At 43.1% G+C, this 23,680-nt stretch overlaps 1 protein-coding gene across 1 annotated transcript in view; it reads left to right on the top strand.

The window, feature by feature from the left end:
• The first annotated feature begins 2,457 nt into the window (after positions 1-2,457).
• The window catches only part of lrig1 (leucine-rich repeats and immunoglobulin-like domains 1), a 36,557-nt gene continuing 15,334 nt past the window's right edge, over positions 2,458-23,680 (top strand). Inside the window, 5 exon segments of the mRNA XM_038696068.1 lie at positions 2,458-2,660; positions 14,876-14,947; positions 15,752-15,826; positions 22,028-22,165; positions 22,497-22,640. Of these exon segments, the coding sequence (XP_038551996.1) occupies positions 2,458-2,660; positions 14,876-14,947; positions 15,752-15,826; positions 22,028-22,165; positions 22,497-22,640 (632 nt within the window).

Here is a 23,680-nt window from a genome sequence, read left to right as displayed (position 1 = left end):
TGTCATAAATAGTCTGTGGTGAAGGATATACTCCGATAATTCACTTAAGTAAAAGTAGCGTTATGACAGTTTATAAATACTCTGTTACAAGTAAAGGTTGTGGATTCAGACTCATTAAGCAGAACGGTCCATTTCAGAATAATGCAAAGGTTCAGCGTGTAATATTTCTGAGGATTTATTGACAGAAATGCAATATAAGATCCATAACTATGTTTTCAGTGTTGTATAAAGATTTTGATGTTGCTGTTGTTTGATGAACAATTAAAAATAATGTTCGCAATAACATATGGTTTTGCTGAATAATTCAGTAGATATAATTTCTTGGGTGGGGGGGTGCGGTGAGTGAGCAATTTGTGGCAACTTGTGGCAATTCACAACCCTTACCACTAGATATCACTTTAACTTACAAACTTAACCTACAGTGAACTTAATCCATACACTGAACAAAATAATAAACGCAACATTTTTGTTTTTTGCACCCATTCATCATGAGCTGAACTCAAAGATCTAAGACTTTCTCTATGTACACAAAAGGCCTATTTCTCTCAAATACTGTTCACAAATCTAGTTAGTGAGCGCTTCTCCTTTGCCGAGATAATCCATCAACCTCACAGGTGTGGCATATCAAGATGCTGATCAGACAGCATGGGTATTGCACAGGTGTTTCTTAGACTGGCCACAATAAAAAGGTCACTGTGAAACACGTGCAGTTTCACTGTATTGTGGGGTGCGGGGAGTCTACTATATTATATCATAGGATTATAATCATTGATAGATGATTGTACATACAGTACCACTTTTATGTTGCAGTTGATAAAGTAATTAAAATTAGCCACACCTTTATTTTCTGATGTGTAGCTTAATCTATAGTGATACATTATGTAGTTAGATTAGATGTATAAAGAAACAAAAATGGACTTATTCAAGTAAAGTAGCCTAAAAGTATGTAGGTAGGCCGACTGACTGTAAATACATGCAACAGTTGATCGTTTACAGAGCTGATGAGTGAGGTTAAAATCAATTTGTGGATGCACACCTACTAATACAATAGTTATAGATGGAAAAATTAATAAGAGTGTTAGACTCAGGCCAAGACACAAGTTGCTCGCTTTCTACTTTAAACTTCCTGTATTTAGATTGGAGGAAACATCTAGCGTGCTGTCTGTTACTGTCTCTCTGACTTTTTCCTTTAGGCCTACATGTAAATCTTGATTTCAGTCTTACTAACAAACACTTTAAATGGCATTGTTGTGGCATTCAAAGCAATTATGTTATTATGGCTTGTTATAATGCGATTACAGAGCTTGATCCCAGTGATTGTCTCTTTAAGAAGCAGTGAGAGTGAGAGGAGGTGGTGCGGTTTCACACCCCGGGGTGGGAAACATAGGCGGGGCCAGCAACCGCTGACTGACAGCCGCTCAAATGCTCTCCATGTCCGCGGTGCACGGAGAACCCGTAACGACCAATCAGCTTAGGGCTCGACCCGCCCATCAAACCGCAGCAGCCAATCGCAGCGAGCCATGGGAGGACCCTGTTATCGCTGTTGTGCATCCAACGTGGGACTACGGAGAGATCACCGGGGAAAAAAGGAAAAGTAAGTCAAGAGAGGAAAAAACTCACGGTGGTGGTACACGGTCAAAAGGAGTGGGACTTTGCTATTAATCGGATCGTCGAGATTTTGTGACCACAGACCGCACCTGACAAGCTGTTTGTTGAGTTCTTCTGGAAAGGGCTGTGTGTATTTCAAAGTTGGATTTATTCGACTGCAGCGGTGAAGTGCTGGCGAGACCTGGACGACGTGCGGCACTCGGCTTGAGAGGGAGAGAGAGAGAGAAAGAGCAACGCTGGAGTTATCGGCACTATTCCTGCGGGTCTTAACGTTAACTTATTTGCTACATCTTCAACTTTGTGGTGGACATTTTCTAACCCCGTCAGAAGTATCAGAGTAAACGTTTTTCAAAGTTTTACACAGTTGTGCTGCTGCTCCGTTGATCAACAGTTACTTTGAGAGCTCTTCGGGCGCACTGTCCTTTAATTAACATTTTGCTTGTTGCATGTTTTCAAAACACGTCACCTGAAGCAGTTATGGTATCGTTAAGTAGTTTTTAGCCTTTTATGAACACGCTCTTGCGACTTAAATTCAAGTTCAGGGCGACATAAGTTAGAAGTTCGCTGTAGCATACTTCAGCTAGTTAATCTGTGAATCACCTTTTGATTTTTAGCCCGCGTCGGACACCAGAGGAAAGTTGGACTGGGAACTTGTGTCCTCAATGACTTCTTGTTGTCGGGATGGAAAACGTTTTACTGCCCCACAGTTCTTCGTAGTAGCCTATGTGTTGCAAGAAGACAAGTAATATGCTCTAAAAGGCATTCAGTCTCTCAGAAGCCACATTAATATTCCAGTTTGTGGGTACGAGGAGACAGCTCAGCGGCCGCGCTAATAAAACTGGATACAAAATGGCGGCGTCCCTGGGACGATTTGGATGTGTTTCTCGTTGTGTTTTTTATCTTATTTTGTCGGTCGAACTGTTTATCAGTTATGGATTGAGTTCAGACTTGCCATGTGCCCAGAACTGTACCTGCAACGGAGACTCTGTGGACTGTAGTAATCTGGAGCTGACAGCTACGCCTCTGGACCTTCCCGTCCGGACTGTTTCCTTGTAAGTAAAGCGCTTAGTTGCCCTTGCCTATTTATTGACCAGTCCATAACGGGGTAATAGCGCTTGTAAAGAAAAGAAAAGTACACAGTGACATAGAAACTTTCAAACTTTGCCGCAGACACAGATAAATAGCGTGTAGATACCCCTGTTGATACGGTTTTCGCTCAAGGAATCCCGTCTGAGAATATTGTTGTGGTTCTGCTGTGAGCTGCATAATTATCTGTCAACTGTAACAGGGAGTGAGAAGCAAGCCTTCAGAGCAGTTGTGTTAAATTCTTCTTCATAACAGTAACTTCTTTAGTGGGTAAGTTTTAAAAGTAAAATCAATCTGTTCCAGATTTTTGCTGAGGGACCCCCCTTGTTACCCTATTAAAGTCCCCCGGAGGTCCCTGAACCCCACTCTGGAAACTAATGGAGCAGCAAACCACCGGCACTGTTTGCTCAGATAGTCCTCATACATCACGTCGTAACTTGATTAGGGTTGTTTATGCAATTCACGAATTCAGTTTTCACCCCATCTTTCACGCACAGTACAGCAGGCGAAATGGTTTCTTAATTGAGTGACCATGGGTGATTTATACAGATGTATTTATCATAGAATCCATTGTCTATTTCAGCATTATGTGATGATGCTTTTCTTTTTTTTAAACTTGTTTAATCAGACTTGCTGACTTGTATTTACAGCAGTTTAACAGGTGTAATGACAACTGCAAGAAGACGGACACACTCAGAGTGTTCTGTTAGTGGGACAGTTATTTATCTGGGGGTGGTAACATGCTCAAGGGCACGTTGACATATTGTGGATAATAACAAGAACTCTGTGTCTTAAAATGGTCATGTCTTATGTGTCAGAAACAATTTCCTTTATTTATCAAATTCCTAGAATAATGTATCTTAATTTAAAGTCAGTCTGCCTGGAAGTTGGATTAATTTAGAAATATAATCACGGCTCATCATCGTTTGCAGTCAATCAGTTTTGATATCTTTCATGGTTTCTGACACATGAGTACTAGACATGTGTATTCTAATGTGTTCATGTTTCCAATGTTAGAATGAACAAACTGTCCCTTCAGGGCGAGTAAACAAATACACCCGAACATGTCATAACAAATAAACCTCTGCTTTATTCAGTCAGATTTATGTCAGGTATTACTCTAATTCCTGTTTCTGTGTTGCTAGCCAAAGTTCATAAATTACATTTCTTGTAAATTAAGCTCTGGTTCCTCAGGAGAAGGCTGACAACAGTTGAAACCCTGTCTGCCAGCGCATTTAGGAAATGAGCCAATTTGGGGACATTTTTATGAAACATCCTCCAATGTTTAAGGAACTCCAGCACTTATCAAGTGGAATGACACAATTTATTTACAGACAAGACAACTCTCTGTCCTCCAAATCAGCGTTTAGTGTCTCACCGCTGTGTATTTGCAACCACGACGTCCAGTGGCAATTGTGAGTTCTGTGACAATTAGGGGTCTTATTTTCAGCATCTGTTTGTGTGTGTTGCTGGAAATGTGGGGTTAAAGACCAAAGACCCAAAGACTTCTCTGGCTCCTAGGTTCCTGTGTTAAGCAGTTTATCTTCCCCTGGGAAGTGAGGAATGCAACTTTTAAAAAGTCCTCTAAAAAGATGAATAACAGCACTTGTGCCCGGGTAGCCTCATTGCCCTGAAGCACCACTTAGACAAGTTCAAGTGCAGACGCTATTTATCATGCATGTATGCAGACACACACTGCTTCTCCTGTCCTCATGGACAATGGACAAGCTGCTGTGGGACAAATGTCCCGTCTGAAACAGCTGCCCTTAACCGTTTGGTTTGTGCAAAGATAGAGTCCTGCATGAGCACTGTCTCGCTCCAAGTCTGCTTCTGTTATCTTCGTCAAACCTTATCGGTCAAGATTTAAGGACCCGCAATCTTGTTGTTTTCAAAGGGAATGGCTTTATGGCTTTGAATTATCTTTTAAAACACCTAGGTTGCATATTTCCACACCACTTGAGATAGTCACATTATGTTGGCAGGTAACTCAAAGGGGAAACCAGCTCTGTTCCTCGGGGCTCTGTAAACGAGCCAGATTAGCTGATGATTACTGTAAACCCTAAGAGACAAGTATGGACAATTTCACTTGTGGCCCGGTGTGATTCCCATTATAAGGTACCTTACGCCAAGTCCTGTCCACTGGAGTGGATCAAATTACTTTTTGTGTTGTGGGTTTAAAGTTGTTATTTTAGTTTTTGAGTGCAGCTTTTGCACGAGGATGTGGGTGTATGCTACTCACAGACAAAAAAGAAACTGTATTATGTGCAAATGACAATATAGCAAGGCTTAGAGTACAGGACAACAATAACAGTTTTATCCTGTCAATAGAGCCGGCAGAGAGTGTCGGCTTGCACAGCGCCTTAGTTTTGAACAAAGTGCATTTGTCCATCTCTACCTTCAGGCGTCTGAGCCAAGTGAAGTCAGTGTGGAATCGACTATCTCTGTTATGTTTACCCCAGGGAGGGAGCAGCAGCAGCGGTGGTGGTGGTGGTAGGGAGGACAGTACTGGTGGGTGTCAGTAAACACAAGTCACAGAAGTCAGCTTTCCTCCCTCTCTCTTCTACACAATGCAGCTTTAAGGCTCAAAGGAATATCCCAATAACCTGAAACACCTGCAGGATGTGACTGTTAAACAAGTAGATAAAACATGTGGGACCGCAGTTTTCAATCAACAAGAAGCACCCCCAATTAGTCGTACATATATGTGTGCTTTGTACAACTGCTTACAGAATTTAAAAGTCCTCTGGGTTCTGCTTTACTCTCTCTATAATGAAGGTAGTTCAAGCAGAGAGGATAAATCCAGCTTAACAGAAATGGCAATTTCCCACCCTTTTGTGTGGGTGAAGAAAGATTGCGCTGTCATGTAAATGTTGCAATTATCTTAATACGGGCTCTTAAATTGGGATTACAGTAATGAACACAGCAGTAGTACCTAAGGACCTGCCTTTCGACAGCTGATCACAGAGGGAAATAGTTTTTAAGGAGAGTCATGATATCTCCACCAGGATTTAGGAGAGCTGCAGTTCCTTTAGTAGTTATGTGCAGGTGGCAAATGATGCGGGCAGCATGCTCATACTTTCTGAAAGACATGGAAATATAAATGCTGATCTTTAAAAAAAAAAACCTTCTTCATTAAACATCTAGGATGTATTGATTTAAATTCTTGCAATTTACTCTTCAACAAGAAAATACCTCTCCAACAGCAGTGATCCACCCCCATCCCCCAATGCAATTGCCTAAACGATAGCTGCCACCAAGTCACCTTCTCATTTAATACATGCACATAAACAAGACGTTCTGGCTAACTCATCATATACAGTGTTAGATCAAACTGTGGTGTGAGCATTTTATGTTTATGGGTTTTTTTCTTGCCTCAAGACCAGCCTGTAATTCCCTCCACAGATTTATGATTACAAGACATTTTGATTAATGGTGGCATAAAGTGGGCATTAGACCTTCATTATGTACTCTCACCTCCTGCTCATAAGGAGCTCTGTTTTTAGTCACTTTCAGAGCACTTTGCAAGATTTATTCTGGGAACCTTGATGAATATGTGTCCATAGATCGGTGGCTAGAGGGTAGGTGTTAGCAGCAAACAGGGCCCTATGAAATCTTCCCTCCAAAGTTTTCTTATAATTCTTCTGAATTTTGTGTTTTACATTTGGCTAAAGAGCTGTGGAAAAAACGCTTATAAGGCTAAGGAAAATAAAAATATTTTTTTTTATAAATTACTTCCACATTTTGGCAGATTCTACGATATTCCGCGTTTTACATTTGATTCTGTTTTTAATATCAAATTCTGCATCGCAGAAATCATAAGGCCCTAAGCATACCCATCAGTATCAGTCCTAGCAGTCCTGTGGCTGAATGTGGAAAAAGATTTGCCCTAATGCTTTCCACTTGTCAAAATAATCTCCCTTCAGGACCCTGATTTTAATAGTCCCTGGTGAGAAAGCGGCCTTGATGAGGAATCAAGGAAAAACACACGTTGGCACATCCTGGTGCTAACAAGGAGAGATGATTGAGGGTCGTGCAGGAGAACTGACTAGGTGTGTGATTGACTAGGTATGGAGCATGCCCTTAAAGAAGAAAAACAATCATTTACTACAGTGTATTAATAACCTATTGCAACATTAATGACTTGGTAATGCGTTGCAAGAAAATTGGCCATAGGATATTGTTGTATCAGTTATTTATGTTGTCCCATCCCTGAGAGTGACAACACAGGTTTTCAGCCCCTGCAGTCATGAATTTGTTTCTCTCAAACATGTCCTTTGCTGTTTCACATCAGTGCTTCTACCACTTAACAAACGGACGCACCCGTCTCAGATGCTTGTCCCTTGTTTCTGATTGATGAATATCTTAATAACATTCAAAGCAAGTTTGCTCTCACACAGTCACATATTCCCTCTCAGGAGTGGTGCCTTATCTTATTTGCAACCACGCTAATGTGTATAAAATGCATTTTTGCCCACAGTGCCACAGGGGTAATGGGGTTTTGCAAGTAAATAAAAGCATGAACATTACTAATTTTAGCTGAGATTGCTGTGGTTGGATAGAGATAAAGCAGATGCATGGTGTCTGTTTGCCAGCGTCTTTTCTCCTGTGAGACTGTAAAATCCTTTTTGTTTTTTTACTGTTACAGAAAGCTACGTGTGTTTTTTTTTTTTTTTTTTTTTTTTTTTTGTGTGTGTGTGATCTTGAATGGTCTCATTTGTAACCCAGCGTTTCCCAAGTGGTTTCCCAATGTGCCAGCCATAATGTTTGGCATACACCAAATGTTCTGCTGTGACTCAATCCCAAGCTGTAGCCTTATACCACACGGTACAGCCTTATTGGTAAACACCACCCCCAACAGTGGGTTTTGGCTTCTGCCCTCAGGAAATGGGTTTGTGTTGGTGGTTTCCTGACAGGGGCAGGGAGCTCAGCTGGCTGGTTGTGGACGGGTCGGCGGAGGGTGGGGCTGCAGATCACCTGGCCTGGGGGAACATGAGGGGGGGACACTGTCCACCCACTGCATGGAAGTGTTTTGTCAGTGTCACTCCTGCTGCCGCTGCTGCCTTCAGGGTGGTTCCGGTGCTTGGTGAGAGTCCTGTCAGTGGTCAGAAACCTCAACCACTGTCACACATGTTGTAACCCACTGAGAAAGCCCAGAGGGAATGAAACATCACAGGACTGTATGTCACATATTGTGACATATTGTGTTTTACAAGCACTAAATATGCATGCAAAAATAATTTACCACGGTAGGACTATGCTTGCCCTTGGTACAGCGTTTCAATCGTGGCCTTTTCTACTGTTCGTAAGTTTGAACATGGTAGAAGGACCGGCTGGTGTGTGAACATTACACTGCAGAAACTTCTCCAATTGCTTAAACAGGTGAACATTTCAGCAGTTGGGGCAGAGATGCAGCAGCAGCAGCAGCAGCACACAGCAGGGCTCAGCCCCTTGTGGTTTCTAGGGCATTTCTCGCTACACAGCCTTGTAATCTTGTGGTATTGGAAGTGATTATACCAAGTTTGTTTATTGTCATAGTTTCCCTCGCCTAGAGACAAGCATGATCTCTTGCAGATATTTTGAAGTTAAATAGTGCTTTAGGATGATATTATCATTAGCACAGATTTTTATCTGCTGCTCTTTACTTTTCCCTCCCTTATCGGGATTTTTGGTGTTAAGTTGGATAGTAAAAGCACAGGGAGTTCCTATATGGAAATTTAAAGCAGCCAGCATATTATTGTAAAAATGATCTTTTAACCGATTAAGATGATTCATGCAAAACATTAGCTGTGAACGAATTAGGAAGGAGCAGCTAAGGCCGAGGCCATACTCTAATAACAGATAAAGTCTGACATTAACATGGAGATATGGGATGAGCTCATGGCCTCGCACCGGCTTTAATGACAATCAAACAGCTGTTGCCACAAGTCATTCTACAGGAATCCAGTCAGCAGAATAGATGGCCCTTTTGTGAAGACACTTTAAGGCGCCAAGTTTCTTTTTTTTTCTCCACCTTTCCCTCTCCCCCGAAGTCGGTGTCTACAAAGTGGGCTTGATCGATGAATCATCTGTGAATTCTCTACATCTGGTAAGAGTTTGGAAATCTGGAGACGATGTTAAGAGAGAAGAGGGGGAAAAAAGCGTGACACAGAGGGAGAGGTACTGTGCAGGCTTCTCCCCAGAAAACAGGCAGTCCTGCAAGAAGTTGAGTTGAACCGTGCCTGCGAGTTGTGCCAAATTAGCCTCTGTACTTTCTGATCTTGTAGAAAGGAAAGGTGCATCAGAGCTCCACTGTCTAGACAGCCACACTTTCACATGCCCTTAGATTGTAGAGGTAGCACAGTCCACTATTTAGACACTTGTTTCACCGCTGGCTGGAGTGTAATTATTGCAGAATTTTGCTCTGTTATAATAATAAACAGTAAGTTGGAAGAAATTGACTAACGATCTGTCTTTTTGTTCCCTTTTGAAGTTGAGAGCACAAGGTCAGCTCTCTGCACAGTACTAAAACAATAGCCCCACTAAAGAGGCAAGTATTTATGTTACTCTTTCAGATTAATTGGGGACACTCATTTCCTTTTACTCATAATGAAGTAGCCTGGCGCCATTTGTAACAAATTGCATTGTTATCACGCTAGAATCCAGTGTTAAATGCCGGAGCATGTGTGTGTGTGTGTGTGTGTGTGTGTGTGTGTGTGTGTGTGTGGACAATGTGTGCACAATACATGTATGTAGTGTGGACAGCATTATTGTGCTTCTCATGTGGGGTGTCCAGGCCAGCGTCGTTGGGCCTGGCTGCGGGTTCATGCAGTCCCTCGGGCTAGTGCAGACCCTTTCCCCAACCCCTCTCCCTGTTTGTTTGGAGTGCCCCGCTCCGTCCCCCCCACGTCAGCGCCAAACCAGCAGCGTGAAGAATGGCATTGCACATGGCCCCAAGATGTGGCCCTCCTTCCTGCCTCGGAAAAAACTCAGAAACTGAGTCACGCTCTTGGCCTGGCTGATTTCAAAAGGCCAGAGCAACTCCTTTTGTTGAGTTGTGTGTGTGTGCGAGAGTGGTGATGGTCAGGAAAGTTCTCCTAACCCTACCGAGATCTTACTCTTACTTTTGTTTCATTTCGCTCATCAATTTTATCATTGTTATTGCATATCTTGTTCGTCTGCTTATGCTTTTAACCTTGTCAAAGTTGATAAGATACCGGCTTTGTTCTGCCTGTTTCCTTCCTCTGGATGACTGGTGTGTAAAATGGTGGCCTGGAGCTGGTGTTGGCTTTGTGTACACTCTCACTGCAGTTGCCTGGCTATAAACTGGCCCTTAATGACAGGAAGAGTCGTGCGTGCGTGTGCCTGCGTGTGCGTGCGCGTCTGGCCCTCTGACACTTATTTGACTAGTTTTATGATGCTCTGAAAACGACCTTATTAAAGGGCCTTTGTCTCCCAGCTGGTCTATAGAAGGCTCATCACTTCACACTTTCAGCGAGCAAAGTTCGCACAGCATTTATCTAAGATAGAAATGGGGGAAGATAATGATGATGCATCTCTGTATGTGCAAGTCCCTGCTCTCTTCCTCCCTCCCCATATCTCCTCTCTCCCACACACAGACTTACAAGCATAGTGTCATATGCGATGACATCACTCCTGTACTCCCAGCTTTCCTCGACTCCCACAGCACCCATAACACAGCTATTTTTTAAAGCCTTTTAATAAGTTTAATATGTTAGATCAGCTACATGGTCCAGCAGTGACGGTGTACTGCAGGCGCTGAGCCCTATTTTTCTTCCTTAGACAGTTTGCTTAGTCAGACGGGCCTTAGTTTATCACGTTGTCTTTTGAAGACTTTCTCTCCAGATTCAATTCAAATAAACATATTTCTCAGGTTCCTCATATATCCTTCCAGTGGTTGGCTGATTATCAGTTGATCAAGCCCATAAAAAGTAAAAACAAAAGATGAGTTATTAGGGTCTCAAGACAGTCTAAAAACCCAAGGTTGTACATGTTTGTAATGACATGGATGTGAGAAAAGCAAGCTAGCAACTAGCAAATACTTGTTTTTGTACTTGATAGGTGACTTACTCAATGATCTACATCGTCATCAGTTCATTTTGTATGGACTCATTAACTGACTAAGCTAGTGACGCTGCTTCAGGGCAACAGGTGGGTGATTGTTTCAGACATTGCCATTTGTCTGCTATTTTTTGTGGTATTATTACGTTGCGGCCTCGCGTTTCAAATTTCTGGCGTGTTCCATAGACAAGCTTTTTCCTCCTGATATTTAACAGTGTCTCAGTGTTTGTGGTTATTGTTTGTAAAGTGCGGAGAGGCGTTTGGGTTGTGGTGGCTGGGTGGGGTTGGACGGTGGGAGTATAAACTGCACCTCTTTGTCCCAGACCAGCACTCTTTCCAGCTGCCCTCGTGTTTCTTGTCTCTCCAGTTCTACTGACAGAAAAGAGGTCATGCTGACCTTTGTGTGCACTGATGGCCGGCAGTTTGCTAGAACACAGTTGAAAGGTTGGCTAGTATAGTTTAGAGCGGACTGTAAATGTTGAATGGGGCCAGCTTCAATATATACAGATTTGACTTAAATATGATGACTTCAGAGGAATTTGCGTGTTGAATGAAGGTTGAAGTGTGCCACCAGATTAATCACTGCACGTTTCTGTGGTTAGTAGTTATTGTTTGATTATTATTAAGTTTTTTACAAATTGCTACAGTGATACATTTATTTTCATAATGCTATTAAACCATATATCATTTACTGTACAAAGGTTGAATTCATTGGGAAAATTAGCATTTGGCTCAACATGCAGCCTTAAATGATCACACACGTTCTTTGGTTACATACCTGGCAGAGAGTGCTTTTGAATTTAATCCCGCTGACTAATGTCAAACACTCCTGCTCAATTGTGTAAACTAGTTGTACCATACAATGGAGTGCCGTGTTTGAAGCATTAAGGCAATCGGCTTTGTAGTTTTGCCATGGTTAATCATGAAAGCCACTCCTATCTCAGCTATACATCCTTTTCCGACTGGTTGAATGATGTGACGTAAACGCTGGTCTGTTCTCTGCACCTAGTGTAGAGTTTGACAGGTTATGTGGAAGGTTCTCATTTTTCTCAGTACATTCTGGTCTGGGTGTCTAAACCTCTCCAAGTCCAAAACTCTCATGACTTCTAGGCTTCTAATCCCGGCATGGCAAATTCTTCCAGAAACAGCATGATTGTAAAGTTACTTTCTGGAAAGCATTAAGCACACTGGAGTCTGTCCCACACCCCACACGTCTGGGAGGGAAACCAACGTTATCACCATTGCCTCCCACAGTAGGCGTTGAAACACTGTAAAACTTGTCTAATCTGATAGGCAAGAAAGTAAATCTGTCTGAATGAGATGGAGGGAAAAAGAGTCAGATGCAAATCCACATAAGGAAAAGCAAATAATGTCTCGATGCTCCCTTGCTGTTTGCACATCTTTAAATTGGATAATATGCAATATGGTAAAATTTGGCACAAAAAATTGGCCCCTTCCTATGCAAATGAGCCTCATTGCAAAAAAAAGTCTGATTCACAAACACCAACGCTGATAGCCACACGCAGTTAGAGACGCCGTGTTTGCTCTGTAATATTGTTAGGTCAGTATCTTATGTTATCGGACCTTGAGACTGGGGCAGATAGAGGTGCAAGTGATGCGCAATCTTCATGAATTTGCCCATTAGTGGAGTAAACACTACAGGTGACACTACAGAAATAAGCATATGCATGCTTGTGTACACGCACAAAGGACCAGTTTTGTTTGTTGCAGTGCCTTTAGCTTCAGTACGGCAGGATTGGAGTTCAAATGTGACTTGCTTTTTTTGTTAGTCATCCCTTTGTTCTGTTTTGCCTTGTTCTTTAGTTTAAGCTTTGAGTTCATGCCTATGAATATGTGCATAGCCAATTTCCTCTGCCTTTTAAATGCTAAAAAAGCTCTTTGGATGTAATGTTCCTGCATAAATCTTTCTTTGCTTGTAATGCGAGGTTCTCTAGTGGACTTCCTTGACTTGTTTTGTGCCAAAAGCAGGTTGATAAAAAGAACTGATTGCTCTTCCAGATGACGAGACTCTCCCAAGTTCAAGGTGTGTGTGTGTGTGTGTGTGTGTGTGTGTGTGTTGGCTGAATATATAGTGCCTTTTCCACTGCATAGTACCAGCTCGCCTCGACTCTACTCACTTTTTTTTGGTTTTCCATTGTGGGAAAGTTGTACTTGTACCAGGTACTTTTTTTTCGCATCACCTGATGAGTCAGAGAGAATCGCCACTATACACTGCGTCATCATTTTATATTTTACAATTTTCATACATTATTTCATCACTAAATCCACTTCTGAGAAGTTTTGAGGTGAGAAATCAGCTGTGTAGATTTCGGAGTTGAGTAGCTCCCCAAGTGGCGGCGGGGGATGCCTGCGGCAACCCGCGAGAGGAGCTCACGCGGTCGGCCAGCTGCCCGCTCACAGAGCCCTCTGCTCCCGCCGTCACACAGAACGCTGCAGCAACAACGGCAGAGGAAAACACAGCTGGAAAGTTTTTATACCACTTATCTGTCTTTACATTCTGAGTAATGTTGAAATGTTTTAACTTAAATCAAGAGCTGTTTGTGGGTCGCTGGTGTGTGTGTTGCATTGAACATTATATCGCGGCAGTTGTGTGTGGTATTGCTGTGACGACCAGCTACATGGAGGGGTACTATCTCCGGGTACTATCTGCAATAGAAAATGGAGGACTGCGGGCCAAAACCAAGTGGAGGCGAGTCGTGCTGGGACTGGTAATGGATCAACAGAATATGTACCTCCAGGCAGAGGCGGCCCATAAGAAAGCCGTGTGATTTTTCACTTAGTTTCACCATTCAACAAGGTAATTGCCTCCTGTTACAGGGGACGACAGTTTGTGATCTAGGCCTGGTTGGAGATGCCCCAGTAAATGATCATAACATAGACACACATGCACACCTCCTTTCAGGCCTGTGCCTGGAGGGCAGACACATGCTCTGCTACTATCTGAGACACACACACACACACACACACACACACACACACACACACACACACACACACACACACACACACACACACACACACAGAGAAAGATTTAGGGAGGGAGACTGTCATTATCTGCAATCAAGCAAAGACAAGAAAGGGAAATCTGTCGAGTCAGACTTGATTGATAGAATAAAAAGAGTGTATGATGTAAGACAATAACAGTTTTTTGCTACGGTATTGACCCAGCCTCCTCACATCAGCTTTTTATATCCATGCCTGCCTTCTTTAGAAAGAAGAAACGGTTCCTGCCACAGAGTTCAACCTAAAGCTCCTTTCCCCCCGCAGTGGTCTTTTAAGGCCACGGTGGGATGAGAGGATGAGGAATGTGTTGCATCAGGTTAAAGTGTCCCCAGTGTCTGGGAACAAGCAGCCATCTTTCGGCAAGCCTGTGAAACATTCCTGGGCTGTCTCTCACGTCTGGACAGAGGGATGGAGGGGCGGGAGGCAGGCGGCTCGGAGCTGTGGGCTCCCTTTGTCTGGCCTAGCCTAACCCAACCACACAAACGCCACTCTCACTGCAGCCTGCTCTCTGCCAACAGGCAGGCTGCATGCCAGCCAGGCAGGCCAGACGTGTGTGTGTGTGGGTGTGTATGTGTGTGTGTGTTTGTGTGTCTTGTTTATGCATGAAATAAGTTTTATTCATATTGTGGGAAGCTTTGTGTGAAATGCATATGTGCACACACACAACCCCTCCTTCTCTGAAGGCGGTAATGCTATATCACTGGACAAATCACTCTAATAAGCCTCTGTACAAGTCAAGTGTCAGCTATTAAATACACCATCTAAAGTGCAAATTGACTGCTGCAGATGAATAGCATGTGGGTTATGTTTGGAAGGTGAGCCAAGAGAGAGAGACACTCTGTATTGATAGTATTGATCTGGCCCTCCTTGAGGGCCCGCTGAATGGATGTACTGCAGTGTTTTCAGGCATACAGAATGTGAAGGGACGAGGCTGTTTGTCAAATGGCAGAGATAATTGTTGTTATTGATCGTGATCCTTATTTGAACTACTGAAAAATGGCTCTGGCAGATACAATAAAAGTTATGAAAAATGTCGCTGGCGCTGCTGCTATTTTGATTGTTGGAACATAATTGTATTTACTTCTTTGTGTTTTTTCAGAAATCTCGGCCACAACAAGCTGTCCGCCATCAATGTTGAAGCTTTTGACAACCTTCCCAATTTGAGAGAGCTGTAAGTAGTCAACTACAAAATACTCACACATGCACGTGATTCCCTCCGAGGCAGTCGACAGCAACCTAAACATTTTCTAAAGGACTCTGTCAGAAGTGTTTTAAAATGTTCAGCTCTGACTGTTGCTGTAGTTCGTTTTGATCCACGAGTTGCGCTACATTTTTATCAATGACTTAATTCTGACTAACGTCCATGGTCGCCATTGTACTTCCTAGTAGCATCCTCATACGTGTTGCCTTGAACTAAGTCCAATTGAGAATAAAGTGGTGGTTTTCTATATTAAGCCTCCCCTCCACCACCCGATACTGTGGCCAACGCCGGCCTTGTAAATATTTTATATGGTGAGGAGAGGGCTTGGCTCTGTGTCACTCAGCGCCAGCACACAAGATACACACACACACATACACAAGCTAACTGGTGATACACACACTGGTGACATCTTTGGCAGGCCGGCGGGTCAGTCAAACGCTCCTCGACATCTGTTTTACTCCCATGTTATTTTTGTTTTTTAAAAGGATGACTTGCTACTTGCTCTGTGGCAGACGTGACAAGTTGTGTTTGAAATGTTTTGATTTATACAGGGTTTGAATGAAATTTGTGTCACGTGATGTGAGCATGTACATTTTGTGCTACACAGTGAGTGTAGCTTTAGTTTGATGCAGGCTCTGTTTTTGTGCCTAAATTTGAGATTTAAAATAAGAATTTGTATTTTTGTTTAGTTTTCAGTCATCAACTTGGAAAAATACCTCTGTGGCACAGTTTTGTTCTCTAACTTACTACTATTTATATGTTTGTCCCTTTCAGGCGGCTGGACCACAATGAGCTGACCTCCATACCAGATTTAGGACACGCTGCTTCCAAGATTGTATCTCTCTATCTGTGAGTACCGCCCCATTTACTTCTTAACATGGCACCAGAATTATCTGGCTCTCTTTTTCTGTTTTCTTAGGTCAGTGGCCTCTTTTTACATGCTCTTGAAATAGTATCTTGACATCTGTGGAGGATGTATATGGCTTTCCATCTCAGAAGTAATGCTGCATTAATGTGACATTAGCAACAAATGTAACTCTCTTAAACTAGATCAGAAATTCCCTCTCCACTTGATCTCCGTCGGCGTAAATATGAAGCTCTGTCTTGAGCGATTAGTATGTGGTCAAGTAACTGACTAGTCTTATTAGCTATCTCCATGTGGTCTTGTCCACAGTGAGCGGCGCTGGCTGCTTGGAGTGTCAGCTCGTGTATATATAGTTCCAACTTGGTTGCTCCCAGTTGTGAAACTGCGTCTGTGGGTACTGCCTGTACTGGCATCCCACTGGAGATTTACAGCCCTATTTGGGAAGGGCGTGTGTGTGCTTGTGTATGTCACAAACGTGAGCTCGGTAGTCTATCAACAGCCTCATTTTTGCAGGGAAACTCCTGGCGAGAATGCGGTAGTTTGACAACTTTATTCAACTTTCTGTTTGGAAGCCAGTAACTGAAACATTTGAGGGGAAATGCACAGTAATATATCATGTTAAATATTATGATAACGGTAATACAGGTGCAGTTTATATAATATTTCGTTGGAATAAAGTAGTAATTATTGAGCTACTGTTACTTAAAGAAATGGTTCACACCATACTTTCATGAGCCAGACCTCATGATTCATTCAACACTTTTATTTAAGTATTCAGTTTCATTTAAGTTAACTCAGTACCGACATTTTTCTGCGTTACTATGATGCTCAACAATGTCTAAAGGAATGTGAGGCACACAAAACAAATACAGTACAATGAAAGGCTTTCTAAGTTTAGACCACAATAAGCCTAAGATAAAAATCAAAAGGCTGATTTTGATCTGAAAGCTTGTAGCACTTCTTATAACAAGATAAATGGCAATGTTCCTTCTTATGTCTACGATTCTACACAAACACACGCACGCACACACACTGGGATAAGTACAGTTGTGTAAGAGCTTTACCAATATCATCTTTTGGGTGGACTATTGTTTTCCAGCGTGCCATAGTTTTTTCCCCTCATGCGACCAGGGAACATTCTTACATCTCTCTAACCTGAAACAAGAAAGTTAAACCCCCTCCTAAGCTAACCATTAGCTTCACTCCGTATATATATTTTACACCTTGCTAGCTTATCGTCTGACTGACTGGTAGTATAGTACGCAGCTGCTGGTTCCTGTTAAGTTGGTCATCGTCGTATCATTTTCGACGGTGAGCTCTGGAGAAGTCACACCTTCACCCTCTCCGTGTGTGTCATCTGCTGCTTCTCAGAATTGATCATTATGCACTAATGGGGACAGAGCATTTCTGTAAGCTGTGACAAGTTAGTAAGGGGGAATTTGTGGTTTGATTAAGCAACTCTGACATGTGTCTGTTTACATTTGTCAGGTTTCCAAAAGGTTAGCGCTGTTATTATTGCGTGTTATTAGGTTGTTTATCCGTCTGTCTGTAGGGTTTAGCACAAACTCCTGTTCACTTTGCTTTCTGTCGGAGCAAGTTCACCTTTTACTCGCACAAGCTATGCAGAGTCGCAGCCTCTCTAAATGATCGTGGTGTCTTTTTTTGGCCTGACTTGAAGCCTGTTGCTAGGGGAAGGCCTGTAGGCCTAGTGGGAGTGGAGGCTGGAGGGAGGGTTGGATCTTTACAAAGCCACACAGCTGAAGTGAAGGCGTGCTGAAACACTTGCAGCTGCAGCTGTCAGTCACATGGCTTACAGTAAAATGGGTGACAGTGAGAAGGGGAGGAAGGATGAGAAAATAGGGAGGGAGGGATGGGGGGGGTGATTAGTGTCAGATCAGGGTGACATCACCACATGTCAAAAGAGGAATGGTTAAGGAGAAGTAGTGGGGGAGGCGGTAGGAGGTTATGGAGAGGCAAAGGGAAGCGAGAGGTGAGCTCATGCTCAGGGTTATTCCCAAAAGTAAATCCAATGCTCTCCGTCTCCCTTGCCAACCAACAAGCCCTCTGAAGTGTGTTTCTGTGTATGCGCCCTGGCAGAGGCAGCAGTATAGACTGCAGGACACTGCTCCTGTGCCATTGCTTGAGATACTCTGGAATGTCGTCTGACTACAAGTTTGTGCGACACACACATGCATGCACACCCTCACCCACCCACACACACAAACACACTTACACAAACACACAAGCAAATGTACTGAGAATCTGTTTTCAGCCCACCCCCATCCCACAGTGAACGCTCCCAAAGGCTGAGAGCCCATTGTATGTGGTTGCTAGTGTCTGACTGCCTCAGAGTCTGAATTGTGTTTGCTGACGATTGCTGTGATGGAAGTGAATGATTTTTGTAGAATGACACACATTAAATAGTTAAAGAAAACGGTAAGTTTCCAGGATTTCTGGCTTTCTAAATGTTGAATAAGTTTAAATTTCTGTGGTGTGAGAAAGGACAAACATTTATAGTAAATTTGTATTTTTTAGTAAGTTTTAATTACTGTCATTGTCATACTATGCCACGCACTGCACTGAATGAAACACTAGTAGTTACACACAGTATTTGTCATATTGAGAGGTGGAGAGAGCATCAGAAACACAAAAAATAGGCAACAGAAACAACAGTTTTTGTTCAACATTGTATATTTTTACATGGTTTCATTGGAAATGTGATTTCCATACCAAAAAATAACTTTGGCATATATTTAATACTGCTTAAAGATTTTTTCATGTTAATTCAGCAGCTGTCGAGATTGTTGATGATTTAACTTTTTCCAAGATAATCATCAGACTGTGTAATTTTATCAGCACATGGCTATTCAAAGCTATCTGATTCAGATACGTTTTTATGTACCAACTGCTTGATGACCTACTCCTGTACAATATACAAAATTCTAAAGACGTACAGTAGCCTTGTATCAAAAATAAAATACAAATAGGTAGACTAAGAAGGGATAGGTGAGCAGGCTGGATTTTTCTCCCCTGCTTTTTTCTTTGTTCTTAATCTCTTGTGTGGCTAAGAAGTGGCTTTTCTTTTGTTTTCTTTTGCCTTTTTCCACTTCCTGTAGCTTTCATCCCGTTCCTTTCACTGACATGTCCGGCAGCTCTTTTTGATGGCTGCCACTCTTGTGGAATTTATTAGGCACAGATGAGTTGGAGTGTGTGTTTGTGTTGCTGCACTTTAAACTTGTCTTTCGGGCCAGTCACTATCACTTGGTGAAATGCCCATTAACCAATCACAGCGGACTGCTGAACTAACCAAAGACCATATGCCAGGCTCCCACAGTCCCACACTGCACTTGGCGAGCCCACTGGCATCCCGCAGACTCCCAGAATGCCGCAGCAGGATGGCAAAAAAAGAAGCATCAAAAAGTTTAAAAAAAACAGACTGTCAAAGTGACAGCAGAGCAGCACAAACTTTCCTATTGTGCTCATCGCCTGCTCAGTCAACATCAAAGGGGGCCTTTAAAACAGCTCGGGATAGAAATCATATGGCCCGCTGGATGATCTGATTTTGAAAAAAAATCTCCTTTTGTCCCGACCGGCAACTTCAAACGGAAAGGGACGGGCCAAACAATCGCCCCCAAAGATGACACTGGAAACTGGCTTGCTAGTGTAAACCGCTGCTGCACTTTCCATACATCAAAAGAAGTGTCAAAAGGAGCCCAGCTCATGATAATCAGATGGTCAATGGGGCAGGGTAATGAGATTTGGAATTAAGTGGAATCAAGGCGAATAAGGCCCCCGGGCATCAAAGGGAACAAGAGTGAACCCAGCTCCTCTTTATCAGAAATGTCACTGGCCGTATGATAATCAGTTTTTATAAACGTTCCTATTGTATGTGTGGACTTCAAACACGCTGAGCGCCGGGGCTTTATCTGTCTCTCACACGCAGCTGGGCTCTGGCTGTGGGAGGGAGAGGGAAGGAGGGTGAGAGGAGAGAGGAGAGGGAATCTGGTTTGAGTGGTGGATGGAAAGCGGAGTGAGAGAGGGTAGCCTCTCCCACCAGTTTGAGACTGAGACTGTTTTTCCCAGCAAAGGTCACCAGCTGTTGACCCCACCTCATCACTTCATTCTCCCCCAACCCCTTTCCTCCCCCATTCCTTCCCTCCCTCATTTGCTCAGGCTCACTGTAGCCACTGTCTGTTGTCCCATGTGTGCGTTTGTTATTTGTGTGTGTGTGTGTGTGTGTGTGTGTGTGTGTGTGTGTGTGTGTGTGTTTGCCCAGGCATGTTTGCAAGGCTCATCCTTAACCATTTCTGCCACTGTTTATTCAGGTGGCCCACTGTGGTGTGACCCCTCCTTCTCTCAGACACCAATAAGTGTGTGCGTGCGCGTGCGCGTGCGCGTGCGCGTGCGCGTGTCCATCTGGCTGAAGGCTAGAAAGGAAGGAGAGACTGACCTTGTTTTAAAGTGTGACTGGTGAAACACCTGCTCTCTCTCTGTTGCTCTTTCTGTCAAACACACTCACTTTTTTTCAAACGCTCCATAGTCAAATGAATTGATCTCAAGATCTACGATTTAGTTAACATTTCTACTTGTAATGCAGGTCACTCTGTGACAAGGGATCAGTTCTGGACTGAAGTGATTAACTGTCCATCCTCTGCAAAGATGATGACGTGATGCACTGCCTGGTTTGTCTCCTGCCTGCATCTTGTGTAAATGGCTTGCCTTGGGATAACCCATGCGGGTCATCAGCTTCGGGTGAAATGGATCCCAGGCAGGTCAGCTTGAAAATTGGGCTTAAACACAAGTCCTAGGTGTGAAAGAGATGTTCAAATACCCCATTCAGACTGGCTCTCTTTCCTGTGATGCAATTCACAGTAGTTATCTGGTTTATCTGCCAAGTGTGGAGCTGTAGTCCATGCTAAGCCTACACTAATGGTGGTCAACCATGCGTTGAGGAGACCTGCGTCAGATCCACATGAACACGTACAAGAGAGAGTGTGTGAGTGAGAGAGTAGATGGATAGCATTAGATGTAGTTCAGGGAAAAGTACTGTTGACACTCAAAAACACTACAGTTGGAGAGCACCTCAGAAACAGACTGTACATGAAGCTATGGCTGTTGCGTGGTGTCATCTGTCTAGTGCTTTTTTTTTTATCATTTATTATGTAACAAATAAAGGTACTTTATTTAAACTCTTGTTATTTATTTATTTTTAGAATAGTCGGGTAAATGAAAGTGATACTAAAGAAATTCCCATCCCTAGTTAGCACCCAGGCATGTGTCAAAGTGTCACCCAGCAAAGGCTTTCATGTATGCTCAGATAACACTGGTCATCAGACTCCTAACACACTCACATATACCTACACAGTAACACAGGCCACTGATGTACCAAGAAGGATGTCTATTTGTATATTCTGTTTGTATATTTCTGTTACTTGTCAGTTTGCTTTGCATATTATACACCCACTGTATACATTTTAATGTGTGTGTGAGCTGAAGCATTTTGATGTAATGTTTCCTTGTGTGGAGACTCCTAAAAGTGGGATGATTGTGTTTTTGTAGTTGGCTCTGGAAACTGAACTAGAAAGGGTGATTATGCTACTGCTCCACTCTGGGTTCAGGTACATCGACTTTCCTGTGTTTATTTTGTTGCATCTTTTCAAGATTGTTTAAAGTTTTGCTTCCCTGTTATGTAGTCAGTAGTTCCCGCTCCTTTGCCCTTGGAAGATTATAGTGACAAGAGCTTCTTGAGAATCACACAGCCATCTCTTCATTCCATCACACACTGACTGAAGTACTCCAAACTCCCCTTTAAAGTGGCTCTGGTTGATCACCGAGACCCCATCTATCTAGTCAATTTTGTGTCCAAGCTCTGTTGAGAAGCACAGGTGTCCTTGGAATTGTTTAAAGAAGGCCAGCCTCTGTTTGGAAGCTCTTAGAGTACACATTTTGTGGTTGATGAAGACCACTTTGTTCTGTGTACTCTGCTCTCTTTGTGCTTGAGAGTGGGTTTAGAGAAGCTGGGGGATTTGGAGTGTCTTCCTTGAGATGATGGGAAAAGGACACTGTAGTTGGGCAGGGTAATATTTTCCAAGATAATAATACGGAGAGGATAGAGTTGTGTGTCTTTGAGTTGGATTTCCAACCACACCTAATGCCTTTTTATGTGTTTTTATTTTATTTTCCAGACATCATAATAAGATCCGCAGCATAGACGGCAGGCGGACCAGAGGGCTGGTTTCTTTGGAAACCCTGGACCTGGGCAATAATGACATCACTGAGCTCAGAGGGCAGTGCTTTCCCGCGGGCCTCCAAATCAGAGACCTGTAAGTACAATGTCTGAGTATTACTGTGGCACACAACACACCCATCAAAATGTAGGTACTTGAATAAAATAAGATGGGACTTTACTGGTCCCTGAGGGGAAATAAGGATTTTACAACAATCAGTATTAGTCGTAAAATAAAATGAAACTGACAAACCTAAGATTTGTATCCATAATACCAATACCAAAGCTGCATAGAGTGAATTAATGAAAACATATGGGGGGGACTTATTACAGCGTACAAGAAGTATGTAAAATAACAAGTCCATTCATAAACACATGTTGTTTTTTTACAAATCTCTTATGTCAAAATGTGCAAATTCTGTGTTCAGGTACCTGAGCAACAACAAGATCAGCGGGTTGGAGCTCGGCGCCCTGGACCATCTGGGCTCAACTCTTCAGGTCCTGAGACTGAGCCGAAACCGCATCAGCCAGATCCCCGTGAGAGCCTTCCAGCTCCCAAGGCTCACGCAGCTGTGAGTACCACTGGGTTTCATCAGTTTAACAACATAGTTAGTGTGCTGACATGGCCGTGTTTTGATCTGTCAGAACAGGTCAACCTGCAAAAACAGTATGTTTTTTGACATTAGTGTTTTAGGCTGAAAACGAATGAATTTCCCAGCTGTAGCATTTGGAGACATTACAGAAGTGAAAAGAATTACGAGTTTAATTGAGGAGGAGTTTGTAGTGTCTGTTGAGCGAACTGTGTGTGTTTAACATTTGGAACTCCATTAGTGTGAGCTATACCTCTAGGGGTGGATAAGGTCTGACTAGGCAAACACCGGAGCCATATTATCTGTGATTTATTGCCTTCTTCCATGTTCCCAAAGCGGTTAGTTCATTCCCCACACCGTGCGCCATTATCTTCGCCAAACTTCCCTCCAGCGTAGAAGTAAGGTCCACCTATTTGTAGCTCAACGCCTCCATTCTGGAGAGCAAAGGCACTCGCGTAATGGGAGTCCCTGGTGCCTTTTGTTGGACAGGTGGCCCCGGTGACACTGTATCTGCACATGCTAGTGGTGATGCACACATACGACACAAAAGAACCTGTGTGGATAGTTATCACCAGCTGAGGGCTGTTACAACCTTCACACACACACACACACCCGATGTACAGATTCACTGTTGCATGCAGGGACATCTCAGGCCCATATGCAGAATAAAGAATCACTGTGGCGTTTAAAATCTTATACCACGTTGTCTTTTCATACCTTCTTAGTACCACTGTTAATTCATAGGGTCATAAGTTCACCCTTGTTTATAAGCTAAAGCCTCTGGCTATACAGCGCTGGTCTCATGCCACAGGTGGAAAGGACACCACTGAGGAATGCCTGTTAAGCCCGGGGTTTGTTAACTACAGAGTGGTCTGACTGAAGCGTGTGGGCTACAGGATTCTTTGGTTTTGACGTCAGTGTGATCGATGCTGATGTAGAATGATGGCAGAACATCCTCCAGTCAAAAGGGGGAAAAATGGTTTTCCTGCTCTGAAATGTGAGGCATATTTTGACAGAGTTTA

The sequence above is a fragment of the Micropterus salmoides genome, unplaced genomic scaffold (genome assembly GCF_014851395.1).
Source record: "Micropterus salmoides isolate LMB-PRFRI ecotype aquatic unplaced genomic scaffold, ASM1485139v1 Ms_hic_scaffold_4, whole genome shotgun sequence".
NCBI classification, from domain to species: domain Eukaryota; kingdom Metazoa; phylum Chordata; class Actinopteri; order Centrarchiformes; family Centrarchidae; genus Micropterus; species Micropterus salmoides.
This window is presented reverse-complemented; position numbering and strand designations above follow the sequence as displayed.